General features: G+C 40.2%; 2 protein-coding genes across 2 annotated transcripts; one reads left to right on the forward strand and one right to left on the reverse strand.

Moving 5' to 3' along the window:
- The first annotated feature begins 215 nt into the window (after positions 1–215).
- Positions 216–10,351, forward strand: si:ch211-106e7.2 (uncharacterized). Its single transcript, XM_055036293.1, has 4 exons — positions 216–604; positions 3,963–8,137; positions 9,745–9,807; positions 9,900–10,351. Exons 2-4 carry the CDS (start codon positions 4,561–4,563, stop codon positions 10,019–10,021), a joined length of 3,762 nt encoding a protein of 1,253 aa, XP_054892268.1. The 5' UTR covers positions 216–604; positions 3,963–4,560; the 3' UTR covers positions 10,022–10,351.
- Positions 10,352–13,764: 3,413 nt separating this feature from the next.
- On the reverse strand, positions 13,765–22,403 carry etfbkmt (electron transfer flavoprotein subunit beta lysine methyltransferase). The gene is made up of 3 exons (XM_055042158.1): positions 21,871–22,403; positions 21,667–21,797; positions 13,765–14,669 (listed from the first exon to the last, which is right to left on the reverse strand). The coding sequence occupies exons 1-3, from the start codon at positions 22,386–22,388 to the stop codon at positions 14,320–14,322; spliced, it is 999 nt and encodes a 332-aa protein (XP_054898133.1). The 5' UTR covers positions 22,389–22,403; the 3' UTR covers positions 13,765–14,319.
- Between the last annotated feature and the right edge of the window lie 2,226 nt (positions 22,404–24,629).

Here is a 24,629-nt window from a genome sequence, read left to right on the forward strand (position 1 = left end):
AATATGAAAGAGGATAAAGACAACTGAAAAAAATATTTTTTTGAGTGGTTCTAATCCTCTTAATCCTCTAATTCTGAGATTCAAGTCAAATACTTTTTTTAGTGGCACTAATCTTCCATACAAAAAGTCAGAAGAGGGGCAAAGGAAAAAGTCATTTTTATTTTATTTCTTTATTATTTTTTTAGTGGCACTAATCCTCTTCCATACAAAAAGTCAGAAATCAGAAAAAGGGTCAAAAATCCTTCTGTAAAGCATTTTAAGGAGTTCCTGGTGGGGCTTACGTCACTGACCATATTTAAATCACACCATCGCCACGCCCCCTGCTGCAGTTGGACTCCACCGACTTCCTCTCAGAGACGTCTCGCAGTCTCCCAGCTGACAGGAAGGTAACGGTCGTCACTGCCGCAGCTGGAGCAAACGAGGACCTAGAAACGCGCGGCTCCGTGTTGTGGATGACAAATAGAGGGAGCGACTTTTGGCTCATGACTCGGAATCAGCGGCTGCAGACATTTGATGGGAAGAGAAAGCGGACAGGGGAGACGGCAAAACACTCCGGATGGTTACGAACGCCGCTGCCTCTGGAGCGGAACCTCACCCTGAAACGGTGAGTTAGTTGTCTTGGTGTCGGCGCCTCTTTGCAGCTCTGGTTTGGTTGGACCGCCGCTGAACTGGAATGCAACTCACAGACGGGAATCGATGAGGGTCTTCCAAGTTTTCCCCTCCACCCTGTAAACTTTTGCGTTGCAACGAGCCAAAAAGAAATAATTGGTCTCGAACAAAAACAATGAGGTCTTCTCGACTCATTTGTAGAGAACTCGAAACGTCACACCGGATGACCTGGGCGCAACATGTTTTAGGCGTGCGCGCTCCCGCATGCCTTTAGCGTGACTCAGCGAGGAGGCTTTCCTCCTCCACACACACACACACACACACACACGCACACGCACACAGGCATAAACTGGACTCCTGCTCTGTCTTTCTTCAGAGCAGGAGACGAGGAGTCTGCAGCCCAGACGCAGGCTGTGCAGGCAGACTCCCTGCTGTTGATGAGAAATAAAACATTCAAACGACGCGGCATCCGATCCGATTCTGTTCGATTCTCCACCAGCACCAACCGTATTCTGAGTCACTTTAAAACCCTCCTCTTGTCCTCGGGTCAAAATGACCCGCCACTGTGTTAAAACCCTCCAAAAAAAATCCACTCAATATTATTTTTTTTAACTTGAGATTTTAAGACTTTTCCTAAATTGGCCAAAACAGTAGAAAAAGTAAAATGTTGCTTTTATTCACATTTCCTGTACAAAAAAATGTACAAAGATGGTATTTGGGTCAAAATGACCCGTGAGGCAAATAGAGTTGAAATGAAGGTCACAGAGTTATTCACAAACCGCAAAATGTTACAAAGCTTTAGATGTGTCTCAGATCAATCAGTAGCAGAAGTAAACAAGGCAAATCAGGTGGTGTTCTCGCAGACTTCAGAAGACCACCTGTTATTTCCAGAGGTTATGAAGGTCCTGCATAACAGAACCCCGAATCGTGTCTGTGCTGAAGCCATGACTGCCCGCTGGCCTCTGGTCATCTTCCACAACATCATTGATGTGTCCTCCTACAATGCCTTTGTGATTTGGAGAGATCAACCCAACCTGGATGTCTCGTAAGCACAACAAGAGGAGGGTGTTCCTGGAGCAGCTAGGAAAGGCATTGAAAGAAGGAAGCATGTCCCCCGCACAGAAGCCTCAGCAGCAGTTGTGAAAGCTATTCAGCGTGCAGCAGCTCCTGATCAACCTGGGGATCCATCTACCACAGCCACTTCCCCAGCTAGGCCAAGTAAGAGGAAGAGATGTGAGTTCTGCCCTCAAAAGAAGGACTGGAAAACACAGACTGTGTGCTGCAGGTGTAAGAAATATATCTGCAAAGGCTGTGCACTTGCATACTGCCCTACATGTGCAAATTAGTTGAATGGATTATGTCATTTTTCACATTCTCTTCAATCGTTCACTGGAGAAAAGTAAAAGAAAATTCATCATTGAGATGAATAGAAATGCATTCGAAACTCCTTTTGCACATTTTTTCCTTTTCTTAAGCTATAGAAATTCAAGCGGAGAGGGAAAACTCAAGTATTCACACATTTTGTGTTAAATTACAATATACAAGATGAAATTTGGTGTTTAAAATTCAATTAAGCTGCTTATATTGCGGGTATAGTGAAGAGGGATAATTTTAACCTGGAGTACACGGGGTGTATACAGAAAATGTGGACAACAGAAAGGTTAAGAAAAAAAATCACCTCGTTATAGTCAAAGAAAGGTACAAACTTAATAGAAAAAGTGAACACATTCTTGCATCTGTTTTCTTACTACAGTAACCCCCATCCTCCTCAAACCCCTGGAGGATGGGGGTTGGGAAACTCCAACTATCATCTTCCCAAAGCACAAAGTTATCTTTTCCTCTACAGGAACCAGAACTCGTTTTACTGGGCCATTAATCTAACCCCTTCTTGTGCATTTATCTTCTTAAAACCACACTACCAGTCTTACTCCTTTAACTAAAATGTTAAAAAAGGCAATACAATTTAATCATATTATGTAGCATATGTTCTAAGGCATACCACTTCCCACATCCCCCAAAGTGTGGGGGGTGCAGGAAGTGGTATGGATGAAAAAGCAAACAAACAAACAACAACAAAAAAAACAGTTACCCAAAAGTGTTTCACTGTAAAGATGGTTTGTAGTGTGTTTTGTTGCAACCTGAAGTGTGAAATTAACTTCAGTGGAGTTTGAAAGCAAAATATGTTGATGTTTTGTTGAAAGATGTGTGTGCCCAGTTGATTTTTTTTTTCTCTTCTTATTTGGGGGGAATTTTGTTGTAATCCATAGGGGGTCCCAGAAAGTCTTTGGGAACCACTGTTGTAAGACACAGTGCAGTTATTGTTAACAGTCTTGTTAGAAATTAGGTGTTGAAAGGGTTTTCCAAGTCAATTTCAGAATAAAGGCTTTTCCTGCTCATTAGTTAACTGAATCCTGGACTGTATAGGTGTAGACATGGTGACTGTCACAAATCAGTGTCGTTGGTGACCTCTAACACGAGGGCTAAGTGAGACTATAATATCTTCTGACCTTGTGATGTTTAAAAAATATTCTTAATCAATCCAGCTGGGTAAATCCTCCAGATGATATATCAAGGTTCCCAGAATGGTGTGGACAACACATTTGCACCGTCTGTGAAAAAAAAAAAAATCAGTGTGTTTACTTTTATCAGAAGTTTATTCAGTATTAATCTTACAATGTTTAATCAATTTATCATACCTTACTCAGGCTTACAGGGTTATTGTTTCTCTTTTTGCCTTCACAGTTTGCCTTGGTGCAATAGAAGCCTAGCAGTAGGTGATAAGCAAATAGTCATAGCAAATGGTTATCATACCTCACGGGGTGACAGACCAGACCCAACGGCTGGGCGATTATCATTAGGCACAGAATGCTCTCCTTAATAATTCTCTGTGTGTGTGTGTGTGTGTGTTAATCTGATATGCTTCTTCCAGACATGATGTCTGTGTGTGAAGGGCAGTATGCTATATATATATAGCAAACTTCCCTATATATATATATATATAGTCTCTCTCTCTCTCTCTTTCTCTCTCTGTATATATATATATATGCATGTCATCCATGTAGAGAAGGTGACTGATGTTAGGCCCATTTTTCAGTCGGTATCCGTAGACAGTCTTGTTGATAATTTGGCATAGGGGGTTCAGGCCTATGCAGAACAGTAGCGGGGACAGAGCATCTCCTTGGTATATGCCACATTTGATGGACACTTGTGCAAGTGGTTTGCAGTTGGCTTTTCCACAGCCTCATCGAGTTTGCAATGAAGGCTCTCAGAGTCCTGTTGATGTTATACATCTCTAAGCATTCAATGATCCAAGTATGCAGCATTGATTCATAGACTATTTTGTCTCATTTCAGGAACGTCTTATTGCCGACCTTCCAGAAAAGTTTCAGAAAATAGAAACATGCATTCCTTCGCATTGGTGAATGTGCCGACTCATCAGACTGGACAGTCATCTCAAACCTCACAAACCACCCATCCATACCAAGGTGCATTGGGAGTTTGGTCTGCAAACGCCACACAGCAGTATGCAACGGGGAATGGAGGAGTGCAACTGTCTCACGGCTCTAATTTTGCCTCGCAGAATGGAGCAAACCCTAGCAGACAAATGTCAAATTGGCAGAGCTCTGATAATACTTATCTAGCGACTCAGCCGAAAAATGCTTCACATTTCAAGGATTCTCTTTTCCAAATAATTCTTCGCCAGCAGCAGGAGCAGCAGCAGCAGCAGCAACAACAGCAGCAGCAGCAGCAGCAGCAACAACAGCAACAACAGCAGCAGCAGCACAGCAGCAGCAGCAGCAGCAGCAACAACAGCAGCAGCAGCAGCAGCAACAACAGCAGCAGCAGCAGCAACAACAACAGCAGCAGCAGCAGCAGCAGCAATATAGATTAAACAAATTACAAAATGAGAATCTTTCTGTGTCAAACACTGGCATATCTCAGCCAGCCACAATGCAAAACTCTCATCAAAATGGAGTGGACCACAGTCAACGTAGTAATCCTGTCATAAACTCCACCTATGGCCAACAAAGCATGCCAGTGTTCTGCAAACAGACAGTTTCCTATAATGGGGCTCAGATGAACAGGACCACAAATGCCTCAGATCTTCAACAGAGGTGGACCCAGCAGGCTTTTCATCCAGCTGCAAATGGAGGAATGAGCAGACCCATTTCATCATACCCTGCCGCTCCCTCACTTCCATATGACCAGACGGTCAATGCCAACACAACGCTAGCTGCAGCTATTCATGATGGTCAAGCTCCTGTGTCTTCTAATCAAATTCACAGACCAAATTTCTCTCAGGGTGGATGCTCTCAAAACTATACATCAAGCTGTGGAATTGCAGCCTCTCAGACATTTAAGGACAACAATGTTGCTGCTCAGGGTACATCCTCAAATGCTCAGACTGCACATGCTATGCTTTTTCATCAAATAAACCAGCAACCTTCAACTCAGAGCAATCCTTCACATAACAACTACAGAAGTTTCAGGAATATAAATTTGTGGAATGAAAGAAATTTTCTTTCAGAAAGAAATGATTCTCCTCCTCCTTACATGAGCCCAGATCCTTCCATTGTGTCCAGAATGTCTAATCAAAATAGCCAAACTGCGACCGTAGCTCCTTCTGAAAATCCCAGCTTGAAGACTAGCCAGTCTTTATCCCTCCAGTCTGGACAGCCTTGGCCTCAAAGTGTTAAGTCAAGAGCACAGCACATTGTAAATGCATCATTTCAGCAAAACTCATTAGCAAATGTGGTGTACCCCCGTTTCACATCCGAGAATGGGGGTGGAAGTGGCCAGATAGTTGACATCAGTGAAACTGTAACTAAAAGATTTCCTGTCGATTCACTGAGTAATTCATCACAAGGATATAAGAGGGTGTTAATACAGAGAGGTGAAGCCATTGTAGTAAGTAGCCAATCAAATAAGGATGTTGGAATGTCTTCACCATTCAAACAAAATGAAAGCTGTTCCTCCTCCGTGTCTGGTCATACCGGCATTAGAGCAGTTGCAGTTGTTCCCCCATTGTCGCAGGAGGAGCCTAATTCTCCTGCCTCCGCTGAACCTTGCAAATCTGTGGACGACGCAGAAAAAACATGCATTTTATCCCATGTAGCTACAATTTGTGAGACTGCATCTGAAAGCGAGCAATCCAATCAGAATCAAGTGATCACCAACAAAGCAGCATCAGAGCCAGAAAGTTTAACTCAAACACCAGAGAGCGATCATCATGAATCGGTTGTTGAAAGGGTTTCAGAAGAGTCGACAAATCAAACTGGTTCTGGAAAACAAACCGAAGTGGCTCCACCTCAATCACCACCTGCTCATGAACTTTCTCAGCTCCCAACAAAATCTTGGACCTTTAAGGATCTGACCAAATTAATAATGGTGATGGAAGCCGAACCCAAGCAAAAGGGGACACCCGATGTGTCGAATGTTGTCAAATTATTTATTACGATGTGGGATAAAAATATTAGAGCAATGCTTCATGGCTACAAGGAATACTTGGAAATGGCTTCTATTGCTGAAAAATTCTGTCACGCACACGTCAAGCGGGACACTTCTATACTCACACAAGTTAGCCAAGGCTTTAAGGACCAACTCAAACGGTACAAAATCCTCAAGGAAGGTGAGGTCTTCTCAGAACCTCCTTACAGATCTTTGTGGTTGAATGCCAATGATCAGCTTGATGACATAGATAAGGAGTTTGGCTTCCCTTGGGCTTTGAAGCGACATCTTTATGTGGACGAAACCACAACCGAAGACTTTGAGACTTTCGAAAACGTTCCCGAACAAGCTGCCAGTGAGTCGATAAACAAAGTTTTGCGTCTAACAGAGTGTGAAGCAGTTGATATGACTGAAGAAAGTGCAACCCCCCAGAACCTTACTGCTTCCCCACATGAGTTGTCAGGGAAAGATTCCTGTGACTTGAGCTACTTGTTTAAAATAGAGGTTTTGCCTCCAGAGAAAGCAAAAATTATCTTTGAGCAAGTGCAGAAAAACGAGAATCAAAGCTCTAACTGTGGAAAAGAAACTGATGCAAGCGACTCTGAGCAGAGAGGGGGATCTGAAGATATGGATTCCACAATAGATGATCCCAAACTAAAGAAATCTTCAGACAATCAGCTGGAAGAGATTTGCTGCCTTGCAAGATTTATAGAAATGAACTCAGGACTAGGCAAACTCTTCTCCAAATGCCAATGCACAGACAAACAAAATGCAAATGAAGGCACCATTGAGATCCTTAAACCAGAATCTGACTGCTCACCAAACGACCAGAAGGTTGTTAATCGTCAAACTGTTACTCAGATTGGCTCTGGTCTGTCCATTGACCTTGGTCAGATAATTGATTTGACTGACGACAACGATGGCCAACTTTTTTCTTTTTATAATAAAGAATCAGACGCCATTTTCCAGACCTGCAGCCAGTCAAATGCTGTTAGTGTAAGCAATCAGGAGGCTGGTGAACTTTCTGTTGATTTTTCCTCTCCAAAAGAGGTGCACGAGTTTGTCTTGGAGGAGAGAGAATCTGAGTTGGAGCAGGTACAAGAAAAGCTGCCATCAGCAGGAGCTGTGCAGTCGAGTGATTCAGTGTGTGGTACCCAGCTAACCAAATCTGATCCTTCCAATTTAATTGAAACAAATGAGCTACCTCTGTGTTTTAACCAGAAAGAAAACTGTGAACAAGCTCCTTTAACATCTGACGATGAATCGCCTTCAGAAAACAAAACTCAAGTTAGTGTCGCCGCCAGCCAGACATCCTTAAACTTTGTTGTTAATAGGATAAAAACAGAGAAGAGACAAAGGAGCCTTGACAATTTTTTCCCAATTCTAAAGAAGTCTAAACGCAGACTGCCTGTTGCCTCACATTCAGATCACAACTCTGAAGTTCACGAATCGGCCTCTGAAGGAAAAACTGTAGAATTGGTGTTGTTTGGAGCTGGGCAACCAGAGATGAGTTCTCCACCCAGAAAAGATGATGTCCCAGTTTCTTCTCAAATAAGAGTGTCTTATGAAAAACATAAACCACCTGAAGTTGTGTCTGTGAAATTAGACTCTTTGGCAACGGAGTCCACTCCAGCTGAGCCCAGAAGGGAGTACTCGATCAAACAGCTTATTTATGAAAAATGGAGGAGCAGTATTCCGACTATGAGTGGATCAGGTTTTTTTCGGCACAAAAACAAACTGAAAAGGCAAACCAGTTTACCTGCTGTGATTTCTAGTGAAAGCACAAAAGAGCAGGCGCAGACAATTTCCCCTAAACTGAGATTCTCTGACAGAACTAAAAAGTACATTCAGAGTTTCAAGAAGAAAAGGAAGACCCTCGCTGATCGCCTTACACGTGAAGAAACAAAGAAGAGGCGCTACAGTGTCACCCTCGGGCGACCTGAACATCAGATGCGAGGTGAAACCAGTGACAAGATGCCGGTCCATGACAATATTGTCTTGAAGTTCAATGTCCTGCCAAACACCTTTAACTTGGCAGATGTGTCTGCTGAGACAGAGGAGGCAGCTGAACCTGTTTCAGGTAAATACAATTCATTTTACAGAACATTTCTAATTGTCTTGTAACAGCTTCTCTGCGATGAGTATTTCTTGGTTAGTAGTCACAAACCAGTGTTGTTATGTCAAGAGGTAGATGAAAAATCCAGTAGAGCTAAAGTTCAATTAAACCAACCTGGGCTTTCTTAACATCTTGTCTGTCTCTCTCATGCTGTACTAGATTCTTTTAACTTGTGTCAGTATTTTATTTATTGTTATAAATTGTTTATTTATTGTTATAAATGGGTTTTTTATAGTTTAAAAACAAAAAACCCAGCAACAACAAAGCCGGGACATTAATTTTGAAACACAAGTTCATAATCTTGACATTTTCTTCAGAGCAGTTCAGAGGGTTTGCTTATTTTATGTTCATACATTCGTCAGAGTTATATAACTTTTACGTCATAAATTGCACTATCAGCCAAGAACCTCAAAAAGCAAACAGATTGTTTTTGTTTTGCTGTTCTGGAAACTGCCTGATAGTCTAAGACTGACTGGGTCAGTGTGACTCTCTGTTGAAGAAACTTTTCAGTTTCTGTTGAAGGGATGTTCAGATTGTTCCGAACATTTATCAGAACAATCTGATAAGTGTTCTGCTCACATGAATATCAGCATCTGGCCTTTACACAAAAACCTCCCCACTGAGGTGCACAATAACAAAGATTAAAATGGATAGCTATTTCTGACTTTACATCGCTGTTAGATTCCGTAAACTAAGGATTTCCAAAGCCTGGCCTGGGAGCCATATGTGATCTCTGGAATGATTTTGTCTGACCCCATGTGATAATTTAGTAATTCTGCAGCTCTGGCTGCATCAGCAGAGCTTTTTGATGCAGGTGGTATTGGAGAATCGAAAGGCGCAAAACTCTCAAATATATGTGTAAACAAATAAAACTCAGAGACGAGTCCTTTACTGCCAGCCACGACGGGTCGGGAGATTTATTAACACGTCTACTATGGATGTATCAATACAAAAACATTGTTCCAAGTCTTTCCCCAAAATCTCCCCTTTCTTTGTCAACAGGCACTTTTATAGCTTCTTAATGACATTAATATGTATGGGGGGAAGTTTTGACCGATCCAGATAACTATGTTGGTTTGCGTCACGATTCTTGGCTGCCCATTGACTGAGTGTGTGTTGGACTTTCTCTGGAACACTAATGACCTCTTGATCTAAACATCTGCTCCACATCAGAACTGCAGAATAAGCCATTTAATCACAATTGTTGCTCTTATCTATCTAAACAGCTTACTTCCCAACCTGTGGGTTGGTCCAACTTTGTGCTTTGCAAGCACAAAGTAAGGTAGATCAGGCCAGATCTACCTTACTGATGCCAACAATCTTTCTGCAAAAACAACTCCTTAAAAGGTTTTTCCGTGCTAACAGTGGATACATTATTTACAAATTTTTTAGAGCAAGATATTCATTGACAAATTCAAATCTTCACTTTAGATCACTTTTGTGACCAAGGAGTAGTTCTAACTTGATAGTTTTGGCCCACGTCAACTAGAAAAATTGAAACCCCTCAACAGACTCAGCTTAATTTCTCTCTGTGTAACTTGAATAAGATTTTGTGCTTTTTAAATTTCCAGATGAGTTGAAACCAATAGAAGAAAAAGGTGCCTTCCATAAGAAAGTTGCAGCAAAACCAAAAGGTAAAATATTATTTTATTTTTATTTTCAATATAAATTGCATTTGACACCATAAGTGCTGAGACCAATCGTTGTGTATCTTAATTCCTACCAGGAGCCTGGTGTCCAAGTGAACCAAAACAATGCAAGGCACAACGTGTCTCTAAGAATGTCGGCCTCTTCCATGAGTATCAGAAGAAATACAAGGAGAAGACTTGCACATCGACAGATGATTGATTGATGCATAATGTTACTAAACTTTGTTGCTGACAGTGTTTATGTTCTAAACTCAGGGAGTAGACTTGTACTATGTTTTAAGTTTAATCTCCCTGTAAGAGACCTCAGTACTGCTTCCTCATTAAAAAGCATTAAAAAGCCTACACATTGGACTGATAAAGACTGATTATTCTGTATTCTGTGTATATTACTGTATTTTGGGTTTTTTTTTCACTTTTTTTGTACCAAGAGGTGTTCTATTTTTTTACAGTGCTTTATAATGTTTGAAAAGATTAACTTTAAATTTGTCTTGCATGTTTTTGTTGTGCAAATAAATTTTTTTTTTGCTAACTCACTTGTCTGTTCATATGTGATAAGATTTATATGGAATACTTTTGAAATGAAAACTGCACACATGAGAACAATGAGAGACCAACTTCATGCTTGCAATGTACAAACGCCATGAGTGTTACACAAAAGTGATGCTTAACTAATAGTCAATTAAACCTTTTTAATTTTCTAACAATGTGTCAAAGCTTGATGAATAATATTTGTTTTTTTAAACATGAGAGCTACAGGATTAATGTGAAAACAAGAATCCACTGTAACATTTGAGAGCATTATAATTGCATTAATAGCTAAAATATGTTGTTTGTCTGGTTCGTACTAAGAAGCAATGTACTGTATCAAATGAACTAGGTCAATCTGACCTGGAAGTCAGGAAGGAATTAAGAATTGGAGAGATGTGGAATAACAACAACTTAAGAGATGAAAGCTCGTTTGCAAAGGAACTGGGCCGGAGCCCAAGACGTGGGAAAGAATCTCTTGTTTGGACAGATAAGGAACAATTTGACTAATAGTTTGACTGAAATGGAGCAATTGTTGAAATCAAGAGGTCTCATATTATTCCAGGAAGTCGACTCCTAATTCTCTGAAGTTCCAATACACATCTAGTGTAAAACGGAGCCAGAAGAGCCACGCAATTGAAGGGAAATGACGCCATTGGACAAAGCTTCACCAATACATGCCAGTAGAGCTGGGACACTACAAAAAACGGTTGTCAGAAGCAGAAGTCAAGAGTTTGGATTTCTGTAACGAGCTTTAAATTCCTCCAAACAATATGTCCACTCAGGTGACGTGAATAACTCTTATCGCCATGATTTTTCTGCTGTATAAACAGGAAGTGAATCTTTTGCAAGCCGTTTTCTTTCAGCAAAATGTCCTTGGATTCAAATTATAATGGTATAATGGTTATAACGTAAGTAAATGATTTCTTAGCTAAATCAGAGAAGCTAATGATTGCATGCTAAACGATGTGATTTTGACAATAGAAGACAATATCAAATGTGTGAATGCATTATTACCAATGTAATGCATTCAGACAAGTGTTTCCTGTTTCAACACTTGAGATATAAAGTGTTGAAACAAGCACTCAGTAAAAGTAGACTTGAGAAAAGGTGGCTATAGTGAAAAAACTTGCAGGAAAATAGGAAACGGTCAGCAGATGGTCACTGGCAAAGCGGAGCAAAGGGAAAGGCACTTGTGCAACAGTTGTACTGGCTGCATGGAGAAACCGAGGTCATGTTCATGTTTCTCCATGCAGCACAGAGGAGTTTTCACAAACCAGAGATCAATTCACCTAAGAAATATTCAACGAAGTAAGCTTGACATCAGGAACTGACCAATGAAGCACATCAGTAGGACAAGAAACAACAAAACAAGAGGAAGGTAGGAAGTACAGTTGTTTCCTTGAAGCAGAAAAGATCAGAGGCAAAGAACACAGCAGATGGAGAAAGAAATCCGGGACAATGGGTAGACTGCAGGCTGCCTTCAGATTGGGCATCAACCATAACTTAAGTGGCTTACCATTCATCCACTCAGGAGGAAAACTGTGGAATGCAACATGAGTCCTGACCTTTTCAGGTCAGGACTCATTCCCATCCCCCATCTCTCTCACACATAACTTTCCTGTATTCCCCTCAACAGCTGCACTTTCTCACAAGAAGAGTGTACACAAAGACACAGCAGAGAGAGTACTTCTTAAACATAAGAATCCTACAGACCAATCCTTTTGGAGAAAGCAGTCAATTAGACTCAACTTCATTTAACTATTCAGAATAAACGTATTTCCCTGCAACATTGTGTTAAAACAAGGGAGACTTGTTCAAAGACGGTAAGAATACAGAATTGCATGCAGAAAATGGAGTGAAAGAAGCATTTATTTATTTTCTGAAGTAAAACCAGACCAACTTCTCTTGTTATAGGTCAGTTGAAGTACCAAGGAGATTTCACTTTGTTAAATGCCATAACGAGAGAGAATGTATCAGTTTTTAAAAATCAAGTTTACAGATAAAAATGTTATCTTTTTTCTGTAGACATATGTAAGTTGTCTTTTTTTTTAAAGATAGATGGAGCTGGTTTTATTTACAAAGTTACTTTAATCTTGTATAGATTAAAGTATTTCTTGTAAAGATTAAAGATTTTTTAATTATCATTTTAGATTTAACTTAAGAATCAAACATAAAAGTCTAACTTTAGATGCACCCGAAAATAGAAAAGCAGAGATAGTTCTTACAGTTTGTACTGGCAGAATGTATCAAACTCTGCAAATAAAACCTTGTTTTTCAGGTAGGTGTCGTTCAGGTTGAGTACAGAGACAGCTGAGGTGGCAAGTCTAATTGTCCCACGAAAGAGCAAGCGATAGTACAAAGACAGGAGATAAGCAGTTTAGACCACTAAAAAACAGCAGGGGTGTCTTTAAGATTCATCAAGAACAATACAGGGCAGTGATAAAGAATGACAATAAGTCATTGACATCTGCGTTATTTCACGACATCAAGAGTTATCACCTGTGGCGGTCAGAGGTGTGAAATTCCTTAACATATAAACCTCCCCTCCCCCCTGTATTTTTCATATTTATATTCATAACCTGTCCATTTTTTATTGAAAGGCGTACTAATCTCTCGTTAGAATCGTAAGACTATTGTGAAGTGCACAATTCAGAGACAATCTTTAATACATCTGCAGACGGAGAGCAAGAAATACACTGCATTAGGCACAAATTAGGATCCGCTCTGAGGAACCCAGAGTTGCATAGTTACTTTATTCATCTCTCTTTACTATCGAGGCGGAGACTCAATCTTCTAAGACCAAACAAAAGAAACAAAAGGAAAACATACGAAACCTTGTATGCTCATTCACTGTAATGTCTATGGGAGGTGAAAACTAAACACTCTATCTCCATGCAGGGAAGGCAATGGGAAAAACAGCGAGTTCCCAAATAACTGTCTGGGAAAGTTCAGCAACCCTGGAAAACTTACTTCAGTAGACACATCGTGGTTCATTAGTTTGTACACCGTTTCCAGCTGCATGGAAAAACACCTTGACTATGATTCAAAAAAACATTACATTTATATGATACATAAAGTAACATCATTTAATACGAATAAAACCTCTTCTCACTATGTTATGTCATTCAGTTCAGAACGGAATAGAATATACTTTTTTGTCCCCTCTGTAAAGGTAATTTTATTTATATAGCACATTTGCAGCAACAAGGCAATACAAAGTGTTTTACAGGAATTAAAAGGAAATACAAACAAAATAACAAACCAAAGGAGAGAGCAAAAGAAGAAAAATAATCTAATGTTGAGCTATTCAAAGTATATATATTATATATATTATATATATATATATATATATATATATATATATATATATATATATATATATATATATATATATATATATATATATAAACACACACACTAGATACTCCTATTCAGGGTTGCTAGATAAGTATAAGGAAGTATCCTCTCTTTTAAACCTTTTTTGGGTTGGAAGAAGTCTAAAAAGTAGTTGCTACGGTAGATTTTCTGGATTCTGTTTGTTCTCATCCCTGTTCTGGATTGCTAGATAAGTGTAAGTGAGTAAGTAAGTATAAATATTCGCTGAAGTTATCCATAGTTTCTAAGTAATAATAAAAACTAAGTGTTCCTGTTCTGGAAGAATTTTTTATTTTATGGATTCTAAGTTCAATCTAATTCCTTTTCTTAGTTGCAATAATAGGAGTCTCTCTGCATAATGATATAAGAATTAATCTAAGTCTGCCATTTTACCATTTACCATGAACATTTCAGAGTTGTTTCCAGTTTGCAGTGTCAAAAAGGTCTCACTTCCTGCCACAAGATGTTTACAAGATTTCTTTTTAACATCTTAATTCCCCTTGTCCTTACATTTTTGACACACCATTCCAAAAATATTCAAATGAGTGTCGCGAATAAATACGTTTTTCAGTCAAACAGAAACCGTTTCAACACTCAGAGCTTGCTGCGATAGCACCAAACATGGCTGGATGTGAGGCCGTAGTTCTCCTGCCTAACACTCTCAGGCAACTCAAACTGGGCTACGTGATGCAGGAGCTTCCGGATGTCGTGTCCCTCAAACTGGGCTCTCCCAGGATCCCCAATCAGGACTTTGGAGCCGTGGCTTTTGATGCAGCGGTCCAGCCATTTATGAAGGCTGTCTGAGAGCGTTTGGTCGTAGAACATGTCGCCCAGGAGGATCAAGTCGAAGCCGGCAGGATCCGAACCAATTATGTCGTCTGTCAGGCAAAGTGGTGGGTCCACTTTGTTCAGTTCACAATTCAACTTGGTCACAACAGCTGCAACTGAAACAGAGAAAGTAAGCTTAGCCATGCCGCACGAAAATATTGACATGTTCCATAACTAATGGATACTGTCTGCGGTTATTAAATTAAACTGTAAGATTTTAAAAACGCAGCAGCAAAACTGAATATCACCAAACTATGGATGCTAACTTCCCTTGTTAGTCAGAATAATCCTTTAAACTTTATTAAAATTGTGTGAACAACAGCGGAAAATTAACTAAATGAGAAGACGAGGGAATCTTTCTCACATGTCAGCCCAATGCCACATCGTAGCAAACCCTGAAGGTTGGTAGTGGAGAAAAAAGAAGAAGGGTACCAGTTAAAGCAGTTATTCAAAATTGTGGGTGTGTAACCAGCTGCTCTTGTCGGTAACCTCAGTATGAGTCTCCTCATCAGCAGCATTAGAAGCTACTGCAGGGAACATAAAGCAGACTTTAATCCCGTATTGTACGAGGATACGATTATGAAGCTTCCAAACGTCGGAGCTGAGGTAAGCTCTATGAATCTTACTGCCATAGTCCTTTGTGTGCTCTGCAATATGATTTGCTGTGCAGATTTCTCAATAACATAATCAAAAATAAAATTATAGTTTGTCTTAACATTCATGGAGAAAGCTGAACCATTAATTTGCAAAACTACTCTTACAATCTACTCCTAGTGTGTTAGGAAAATTATTATCTTAGTTCATTTACTTTTATTTGAATGGTTATGTTTTCATATTATTCCGTGTGTTGTTTTCTTTCCCTTTCTTTTATTGTATATTCTTAACTGCCTTTTAGGGTTTTCTCTTGAGGGTTGGAAATGTCTCACACATTTCTGTGTTAACGAGCCACAATGATCTTTGTCTGTATCCTGAGAGTGGTCATCCTGGTGTCCCAACAATGGGACATCAACGGAAGACTTCCAGAACATCTTGTAGGATAGTGTACTGGTCAATTGTTTGCATGTCTGAGTGAGAAAGCCAACCTCTTTGTGTATTCACGTAATAATAAAAGGCAGTTGGGGACTAAGAGCCAACGGAGTTGATCTCAGACAGCGTTTGGCAGCGGTTCTCTCCGCGTCGAGCTCTTCTCCCTTTTTCTGTGGAAAAGTAATTTGTGTCTTTGGTTGATTCTTGCAGGTTGGGGAACAAAATAAACCCAACATAGTGAACATCTGAAAGGGCTTTTTTTTCTTCAATTATATTTACAAGTAATGTAGTTATACATCACTCTGTCTGTGCTGTAACAGCAGAAAGACACATAATGTAATTAAAGTGATTGTTTTGGGTAAAGATCCACAGCAGTTGTTCTCAAACTATTAATACAAAGTACCACCACAGAAAATATTTTTATATTTCAAGGACCTTCATTGTTACTGTAAAATAAATTAGCACTGCATTTAGATGAGTACCAAAATGTTTTAATAAACACAAAGTGGTAATCTGTGGCTTCATAAAAACCTAAATCAAGATTTCTACAGATCTTCTATTTCAAATGCTCATAAATAGACACACCCCAACTTTCACCATTTTAAGCAGAAAGCTCAGCATTAATTGACAAAAGATATTTACTCGCAGCTCGATATACGACCCCTGCGATAGAGGAATGTACTAGTTGCATACTTGCAGACTTGCAGGGTGCAGACAGAATGACAAATTAGCCACCTCGGGGGAATTCAGAGTGATAAATCCCCCCACCGGACCACCATGGGGGACGTCCATGAGGGCATATTCTTACTTACAATATTCTTAAACTCATCCAGAATATTATTCTCTGCAAAACTTCTTTTATTTTCTACCTACAGCAGCAGCAGCACCAGCAGCAATATATTTGCTACATACAATAAAGATACACAATCTCATTTATTTTTTTTTGGACATAGTTGTCCTGTTCAAAACCTTGTGGTTTGCTTGAGCAGAAATGGTGTGGTGTCTGCTGGGCATGTTAAAATGTTAAACATTTAGCACACAACATCCTCACTACTTTCAGATAGTTCACTTTTTATTTTTTTTTTTAGTTGTTGTGTGGACTCAATTTAAATAGATTAACTGATAAAGCTTTTTTTTAAAATTGTTTGTGTGTTTTATTCAAAGATTCCTGCCAATGGTTTAAGATGAGTATAAACAACTAGTTGATGATAATTAAGTGATGTTCACTTGGACTTTTTTTTAAAAAAAAGTCTGATGTTTTATTTTACACTGAGAGCGGCCAAAGTCCAGGTTCAGCAGAAGCTGAAGGCATCTGAAGGGCAAACAAACTAAGTACCCGTTTGCTTTACTGTAGAGCTTTGGTAAGGTTAAATTTAGTGGGCTAAAGAAAATCAGACAGTTGATTCTCCAATGTGAGAAATCCCTTGAGGTAGTCAAGTTTCTTGTTTGTTCAAATTTGTTAGTCATTTACATAGTATGATGACTAATTAACAGTTGATTTATTAAGTGATCTTCAGTTAATAAATACAATGTAATCTTTCAATTCATAGTTGAAGTTCTATTATCGGAATTCTGCAAATTAAATATTTTGTCGTATATTTCAATAATTCCTTTCATTCAGTCTAAGCTCCCTGAAAAGGAGAAATTACCTTTCAGATCAATATATTTTTGATTGCTTTGAGTATCATGATATTTTTACTTCATCTGACTGATATGATCTTCTTTAACGCATGCTGATGGTTCATATTGTTCGTTAATAAGCTTATCATTTACAAGAGGTGAACATTAGTGAACATTAGTGAACAGATAGCATCATGAGAAGCAAGGAACAAAAGCTGTAGATAATTTTAACGGTAAAAACAAAAAAAAAAAACAATCACCATGTTGTGACCAGCTCTAGGAGAAGGGGCTGTGTAGTGAGTATGTTTTATTTTTTTAATATTTGTTTTAGGTAAAGTGCACCATTAGCAAACTTAGTTAATGTTATTATAACTTGGGGCTAGTAGTCAGAAGATGTGAGAGGGGTTATTTAAAAAAAAAAAAAGAAAAAAAATCACTGATTGAATTGTTGGTTGATAGCCAGCATATATTTGAAGTTGTGCAACAAAAACCAAAATAAAAAAATTATATGAAACCTGAATGGCCATTCAGTTTGATAAATATTTACGCAGACTATTATTCAATAAATCGATAGAAATCCAAGTGCACGCATTAAAACATCCAATCTAAATGATAGAAATTGTATTCACTATCTGAATACAGACTGAAAGTTTACATTGATCATTTATAAGCTTCAGTAACGGAAAATTCAACAACTATATTTCGTTACTGAACACACTCAAGTGTATAAAATGATGGATGGAGGAAAAAAGCATCATTTGGGCCGAGAAACATACAGCATATAAGTTAGAGAGAAAAGTAGTGGATAATGATAAAGGTAACAAAATAATTTACCATGTCGGAGCGTAGTGCAGTGTTAAAAAAAAAATAAAGAAAGAAAGAGAGAAAAAAAAAACTTTCAACTCTAGGGAAAGCTAAAACTTAAATATGAGTAGTCTCAGTAAGGTCTGTTTAATAAGTGTCACATATTCTTAAGAAATAAATTTACAAATGAGAAACTTTTACTGACATGTTTCACACTAGCGAGTGTTACAGAGAAAAATGTATGAGCTTCAAATGTGTTTATACCGGCGTTTACTATTTTGGAGAAAGCATGAAGCTCTGGGAAGATCAGTGTTGATTCAGCAGCAGGAAAAAAATTGAACGAAAGTAGCATTTACAATGATGCGAGGATAAATTTTGGAAAATTCTGGACAAATTCTTTAACCAAGGAAAGTTAAAAGTTTAATTTGAATAACCTCCCGTTGGCCTGCTTACAAACAGTCACATATTCTTAAGAAGTACATGTACAAATGAGAAAACATTTACTGAAATGTATCACACTAGTGAGTGTTACAGAAAAAATCTATGAGTTTCAAATGTGTTTAAACCGGCGTTTCCAATTTTGGAGAAAGCATGAAAGAAATTACAAACTTGTAGTCAGTACTAACTAGTCATGCTACCATAAATAATGTAGTTAAATAGTAGGTTTTCTTTAGAAAACTCTTTAGACAGCTCTCCCCCCCCTCTGCATTGACCCGCTACGGCGCAGCTGAGGAGCTTTACTTGTGAAAAATCAGACCATCACCACAGACCAGGTCAGAGAACAGCTGAGGAAGCTCAAGCCCAGGAAAGCAGCAGGGCCGGACCAGGTGTGTCCAAGGCTGCTGAAGACCTGCGCTGAACTGGGAGAGCCACTACAGCGGATCTTCAACCTCAGCCTGCAGCTAAGGGAAGTGCCCACCCTCTGGAAGACATCCTGCATCGTCCCAGTGCCCAAGAAGAACAGGCCCAGCGAGCTGAATGACTTTCGGCCCGTGGCACTCACTTCACCTGATGAAGACGTTGGAGCGGCTCTTCCTCGGCCTCCTCAGACCTCAGGTGGAACATGCTCAGGACCTCCTGCAATTCGCCTACCAGGCAGATGTTGGTGTGGAGGATGCCATCCTCTACCTGCTGCACCGGGCCCACTCCCACCTGGATAAGGGCAGTGGCACAGTGAGGATCCTTTTCTTGGACTTCTCCAGTGCCTTTAATACAATCCAGCCCCTTCTGCTCCAGGACAAAACTAAATAGCATGGGAGTGGACCAGCACCTGGTCACCTGGATCCATAGTTACCTCACCAACAGGCCGCAGTATGTCAGGCTAAAGGACACCGTGTCTGACACTGTGGTCAGCAGCACAGGAGCCCTCAGGGCACAGTGCTGGCCCCTCTTCTCTTCACCCTGTACTCCTCTGACTTCCACTACAACTCGGAGCTGTGTCACATACAGAAGTATGCTGATGACACAGCCATAGTCGGATGTATCAGGGACGACGGAGAGGAGGAATATCGCTGTCTGGTGAGGGACTTTGCTCTCTGGTGCCACACAAACCACCTGGAACTCAACACCTCTAAGACGAAGGAGCTGGTTATAGACTTTGGGAGGTCCAGACCAAAGCCGAGACCAGTCGTACTAGAGGGAACGGAGGTTGAGGTCGGCTCCTACAAGTACCTCGGGCTGTGGCTGGACAGTAAACTGGATTGGTCAAAACACACCAGCCACCTGTACGGGAAGTGCAGAGCAGGATGTACTTCCTGAGGAGACTGCGGTCCTTCAACATCTGCAGCAAACTGCTGTGGATGTTCTACCAGTCAGTGATCGCCAGTGTCCTCTTCTACACCGTGGTGTGCTGGGGAGGCAGCACATCCAAGAAGGACATGTCCAGACTGGACAAACTGATCAGGCGTGCCGGCTCTGTGGTCGGCATGAAGCTGGACTCTCTGGTGACGGTGGCAGAGGCGAGGACACTGAACAAACTGCTGGACATCATGGACGATAGCAGCCACCCTCTACACGCCGTCATCAGCAGCCAGAGGAGCCTGTTCAGTGACAGACTGCTGCTTCCCAAGTGCCGGACCAATAGATTCAAGAACTCCTTTGTCCCCCGCCTTCAGACTGTACAAACTCCTCACTGGGGGGTCGGAGGTGACACAGGACAGAGGGAAGAAGGAGTAGTTTTTCTACAAATGTGAACTCCATATTTATCAGGCCAAACCATACAGTGCAATACCATATCACTGGTCAATCTATCGACCAAATTGCTATAATTTCCTTTTGTGTTGTATTTATATTCTTTGTTTGTATTTAATTTGTATTTTTTTGTATTTTGTGTATGCTTACTGTGTGCCACATTTTTGCCTGTGAGCTGCTGGGTAATATAATTTCCTGAGGGAGTCTTCCCAAGGGATCAATAAAGTCAAGTCTAAGTCTCTCTCTAAGTCTAATATTGTATGACAGGAGGAGAGCGGGTGTGTTTTCTACAAACATTTTCTTGTGTCTTAAAAAAATAAACAGAGCGATAAACCGAGAAAAAACAGATGTGGTCTGGATGCCCTCATGGACGTCCCCCATGGTGGTCCGGTGGGGGGATTTATCACTCTTAATTCCCCCGAGGTGGCTAATTTGTCATTCTGTATCGCTCTGAATTCCCCCGAGGTGGCTAATTTGTCATTCTGTCTGCACCCTGCAAGTCTGCAAGTATGCAACTAGTACATTCCTCTATCGCAGGGGTCGTATATCGAGCTGCGAGGTCCCCCCCCCCCCCCCCCCAGATCCGGAGAATCAGAAGCAGCATCTCCGTCCCCAAATCTATTTCAACTTCATTAGGCTTTTAGTATATAATTATATACATTTTACTTGATTAAATAACTGTTGTTGTTGCTGTATTACTCTTAAAAAGAAAGTCAGATATACGGCATTTTCTGAATTCAGCAGAGAGAAAACAGAAAAACCTAACACACAGACCGTATGTCACTGAGAACGACCCCCGAAGGGTTTTCTCCCACAGGCCCTGCACCCATAGACCGTACCTATATTGATCCAGCCCCCAGCTCAGACCCCAGTCGTAGGCCAGGCACAGAATCAGAAGTATCATCTACATTCCAAATCTATTTTAAACTTCAGTAGGCATAGTATATAATTATATACATTTTTCTTGATTAAATAACTGTTGTTGTATTGGTATTACTCTTAAAAAAGAAGTCGATAGGAGCTTTCAAGAAAACAAAGAATAATAGATGTCTAAGAAATGTTCATTTAAGGAGAGGTACATCCTGACATCTGGAAGGGAGGGAGGGGGAAGGTGTGTGTGTGTGTGTGTGTGTGTGTGTGTGGGGGGGATAGAGGTCAAAGATCGTGAGAAAAAAACCCTAGTAAATGTAAGGCGGGACTTCCGGTCATCTAAGACGGGACTTCCGGTTAAAGTAAGGCGGGACTTCCTGTAAAAGGGGCGTGGCACCTGTCAAAATGAGTTTGAAGACAGGGTGTACCTTTAGTCTCTCTATTGTGACATGATTTTCAACAATGAGTTGATTTTGATTGTATGTTTTTATTTTATATCCACCTGTAGTTACATGATTTTTCTGAGGGGGTGAATATTTCTATCCGAATTACTGAAATAAAACGCGCGATTAGAGGCGATTAAGAATAATCGAGGCAGCGTACCGGGGTCGATGTCGTTGGCCACCACACGAGCAGCACCGCAGAGTTTCGCAGCGATGGATGAGGCTCCACAGCCGCTGCCCAGATCCAGCACGGATCCATCCCGACAAACATCTGGGTAGTCCAGGATGTACCTACCAGAGCATGGCAGGACGTTAATCAGCGAGCTGTGAAGCCCAACAAACTTGATTTACAGCGAGGATTGACCTGGACAGCGCCTGTCCTCCCGGCCAATAAATCGCCCAGTACGGGTCGCTGAAAGGCCAGAGTTCTGGTCGTTCTGTCCAGAACCTGCAGCCGGGAGTAAACAGCCTCAGTTTTATCTCAGGCGTCAGGCTTCCTCCCACCACCACCTCCGTGTTCTCTGATATGAAACGTCTGACGTTCTCGTCTGAAAGACGGGATTCCGAGGCGCGTCTCCGCCTGCTGGTTTGTGCAAGGGGCTTTAAAAACCCTTCAACGAACCGGTAACATTTAGGCGCCGACAGAAATCCGCGGCGTGGCGATGCTGATGGGAAAAGCCTCATAGCCAAGAATCTAACTGTTTCTCTTTCTTGAGCAGCCGTTCCAGCGGCCCCCAGAAAGCGAGACACGAAACTTTCGTTCCGCCTCGTAAGGTTCCTGTCCAGTGAAGTGTTTGTCTCCGCCATTTTGCGAGTGGCAGATTTGTTGAGTTTTTGATCTTTAAATTTTACAAATGGCTGTCTTCTGTTTGGAAGTAACATGGTTATAAAGTAATAATAAAAATGCAATCACAGGCTATGGTTGATTGTTGTGATTTGTTGGGAGTATAAGTATGGTTAGATTAATTTTAGAAACAGTTAACCTTTGTGCATATGAAATATTAGATGTAGCATGAACATTTTGAGTTACGTAGACTTAGATAAAGATCCAAACTAACACAACTGCTTTTTAGACTCTCTGAACTGACTCTCTGAACTTACATAAATTACTAAGGAGGGCCTTCAGACAGGGTCTGCAGGCAGAGGGAGTCTGTCTGTTATCAGGATGAGTAAAATTCTTTGGTGTTTGTTTAGGAGTTCAGTAAAACACTAAAAGCTTTAAAACAATTCTCCCAGGAGTATAATCAAATGTATTAAGATATTTCCTTTAAGTATTAACAGCATATTAGTAGATAGCCCTGCAGTTTTTAGATCCAAACTCATAGTTATCATCTGGCACCAGATTTCTGTGCTAGTGTGTTTATAACAGGAATCAGTTTCTTGATGAATCGCTGAGGCAGAAAACCACCAGGTCTAGTTGCAGGTTATAAATTTTGGTCTGGAATGTTTAAAGGAGGAGACTGGTACAGGAAGACCCTGTTTGAGAATGACATTTGGTCTCTACATATATTTGCTTTTGGGTTTGAACAGATCTCAAAGAAGGTAATAAAATTTCTTTATGATTTCCCCAGTGCATGCAGAGTTCCTGAATCTGGGAGATTAGAGGAAAATTAACGAGCCAAGTAAATATATTAATCTAAGTTCAACAGATCCCACCAATTCTTCCATTAGGTACCAAGAAGGCTAAAATAATCCTGTATTGTCTAATGAAATATAATAAATCAACAAAAAGCACTTTTTCGCAATTGTCTTGCCAGAGCTTGTTTGCGGAGCTCTGCACAGCATCGCCAGCTGCGGGTTTATGGCTGATTTTAGGGAGATTTTAATCCTGAACGTCCTGCAGCTGTAATCCCCGCTTTAACCGACAGGGGGTGCCGTTGCACAGCAGACAAAAAAGCGAGGACAAATAAAAAAACGATGTGACGAAGGTAGGGGACCTATATATAAAAATGAAGATCAGGCAAAGACAACTCATAGTTAAAGTAAACAAGTAAAATGGCACAAACATTTGTTTTAACCAAGAATAATAAGTGTTGATATAAATAACTGATGCGTTGCTGCATGTAACCCACAGAATCCAACATTCTCATAATGGTGGTTTCAGAAATATTTCAACAGTATTTTTTGACATTTTCATTTATTTAATTTTGTGTTTTTCCCAGATGCTCTAGTTCAAAACCGGTTGATCTATAGAAATCTTACATAAACTCTGAATTTGAACTAATCTATATGTACAACTTGCATGGGTTCAGTGGATTAATTACAGAATGGGTCTGTGAAAAAGCTGTCAAATCAGAGCAGAGTTAGTTATCAGTCTGGACCCATCAGGCCCCTGAGAAAACAGAACCACACAGTATTAAAGCTAAACAGGATGAATGTGGTCAGCATTAAGTGAGACAAGGCCAATGCGAGGAAAAAAAACGTCTTCCTTCACGCCGAACCGGCAACTTTAAATAAAACAAGTTTTTGAGTCCTTGATGTAGTTTCATCATGTCAGCAGTAGAATAACAAGTTTCCACAAACCTAATGGAAGGTGAGATTGGTTGAGGACAAAAAGTTGCTAAGAGGCCTTTTGTACTGCATTATTATGATTATATTTCCGTACCTTAAACATCTCCATAGTGATTTTACACAACCTCCATAATACTTGTGAAGTCAAACATATTTTATTTTGTTTTTACTGTTTGCTTTACATAATCCAAAACAATAAATTTGGTCTCTTGTCAAGTCTGACTCATTCAATAAATGTTTAAAGTGGTGAAACCAGCAGAAGCGTTTGTGAGGTTCAAAATGTACGACTTTCTCATTAGTTCCTGATTTCATTTTCCATCTTTTATGTTGAGCGAATGGAACCATGAAACAATTAAATGATACACTTGATCGAAAGCTTGCATTAACAGACTGATTGAAAGATACGTTTCACTAAACCATAACTTTAATTCCACAATATCTTCTCTCGCTAAATGTTTTTATCTCAATTTATGCAAATTAACCAATTAGCATGCCACTGAGAAATGCTGCTCTTTGTGCAAAAATGAGCTCAGCGATGTCCTCTCAAGAACAAGCACCGCATCGGTGCTCACAAAAGCAAGAGATCACAACATTGTTCACTGGACTATGATA

The sequence above is a fragment of the Poeciliopsis prolifica genome, unplaced genomic scaffold, assembly GCF_027474105.1.
Source record: "Poeciliopsis prolifica strain line A6 unplaced genomic scaffold, Auburn_PproV2 SCAFFOLD001, whole genome shotgun sequence".
Taxonomy (NCBI): domain Eukaryota; kingdom Metazoa; phylum Chordata; class Actinopteri; order Cyprinodontiformes; family Poeciliidae; genus Poeciliopsis; species Poeciliopsis prolifica.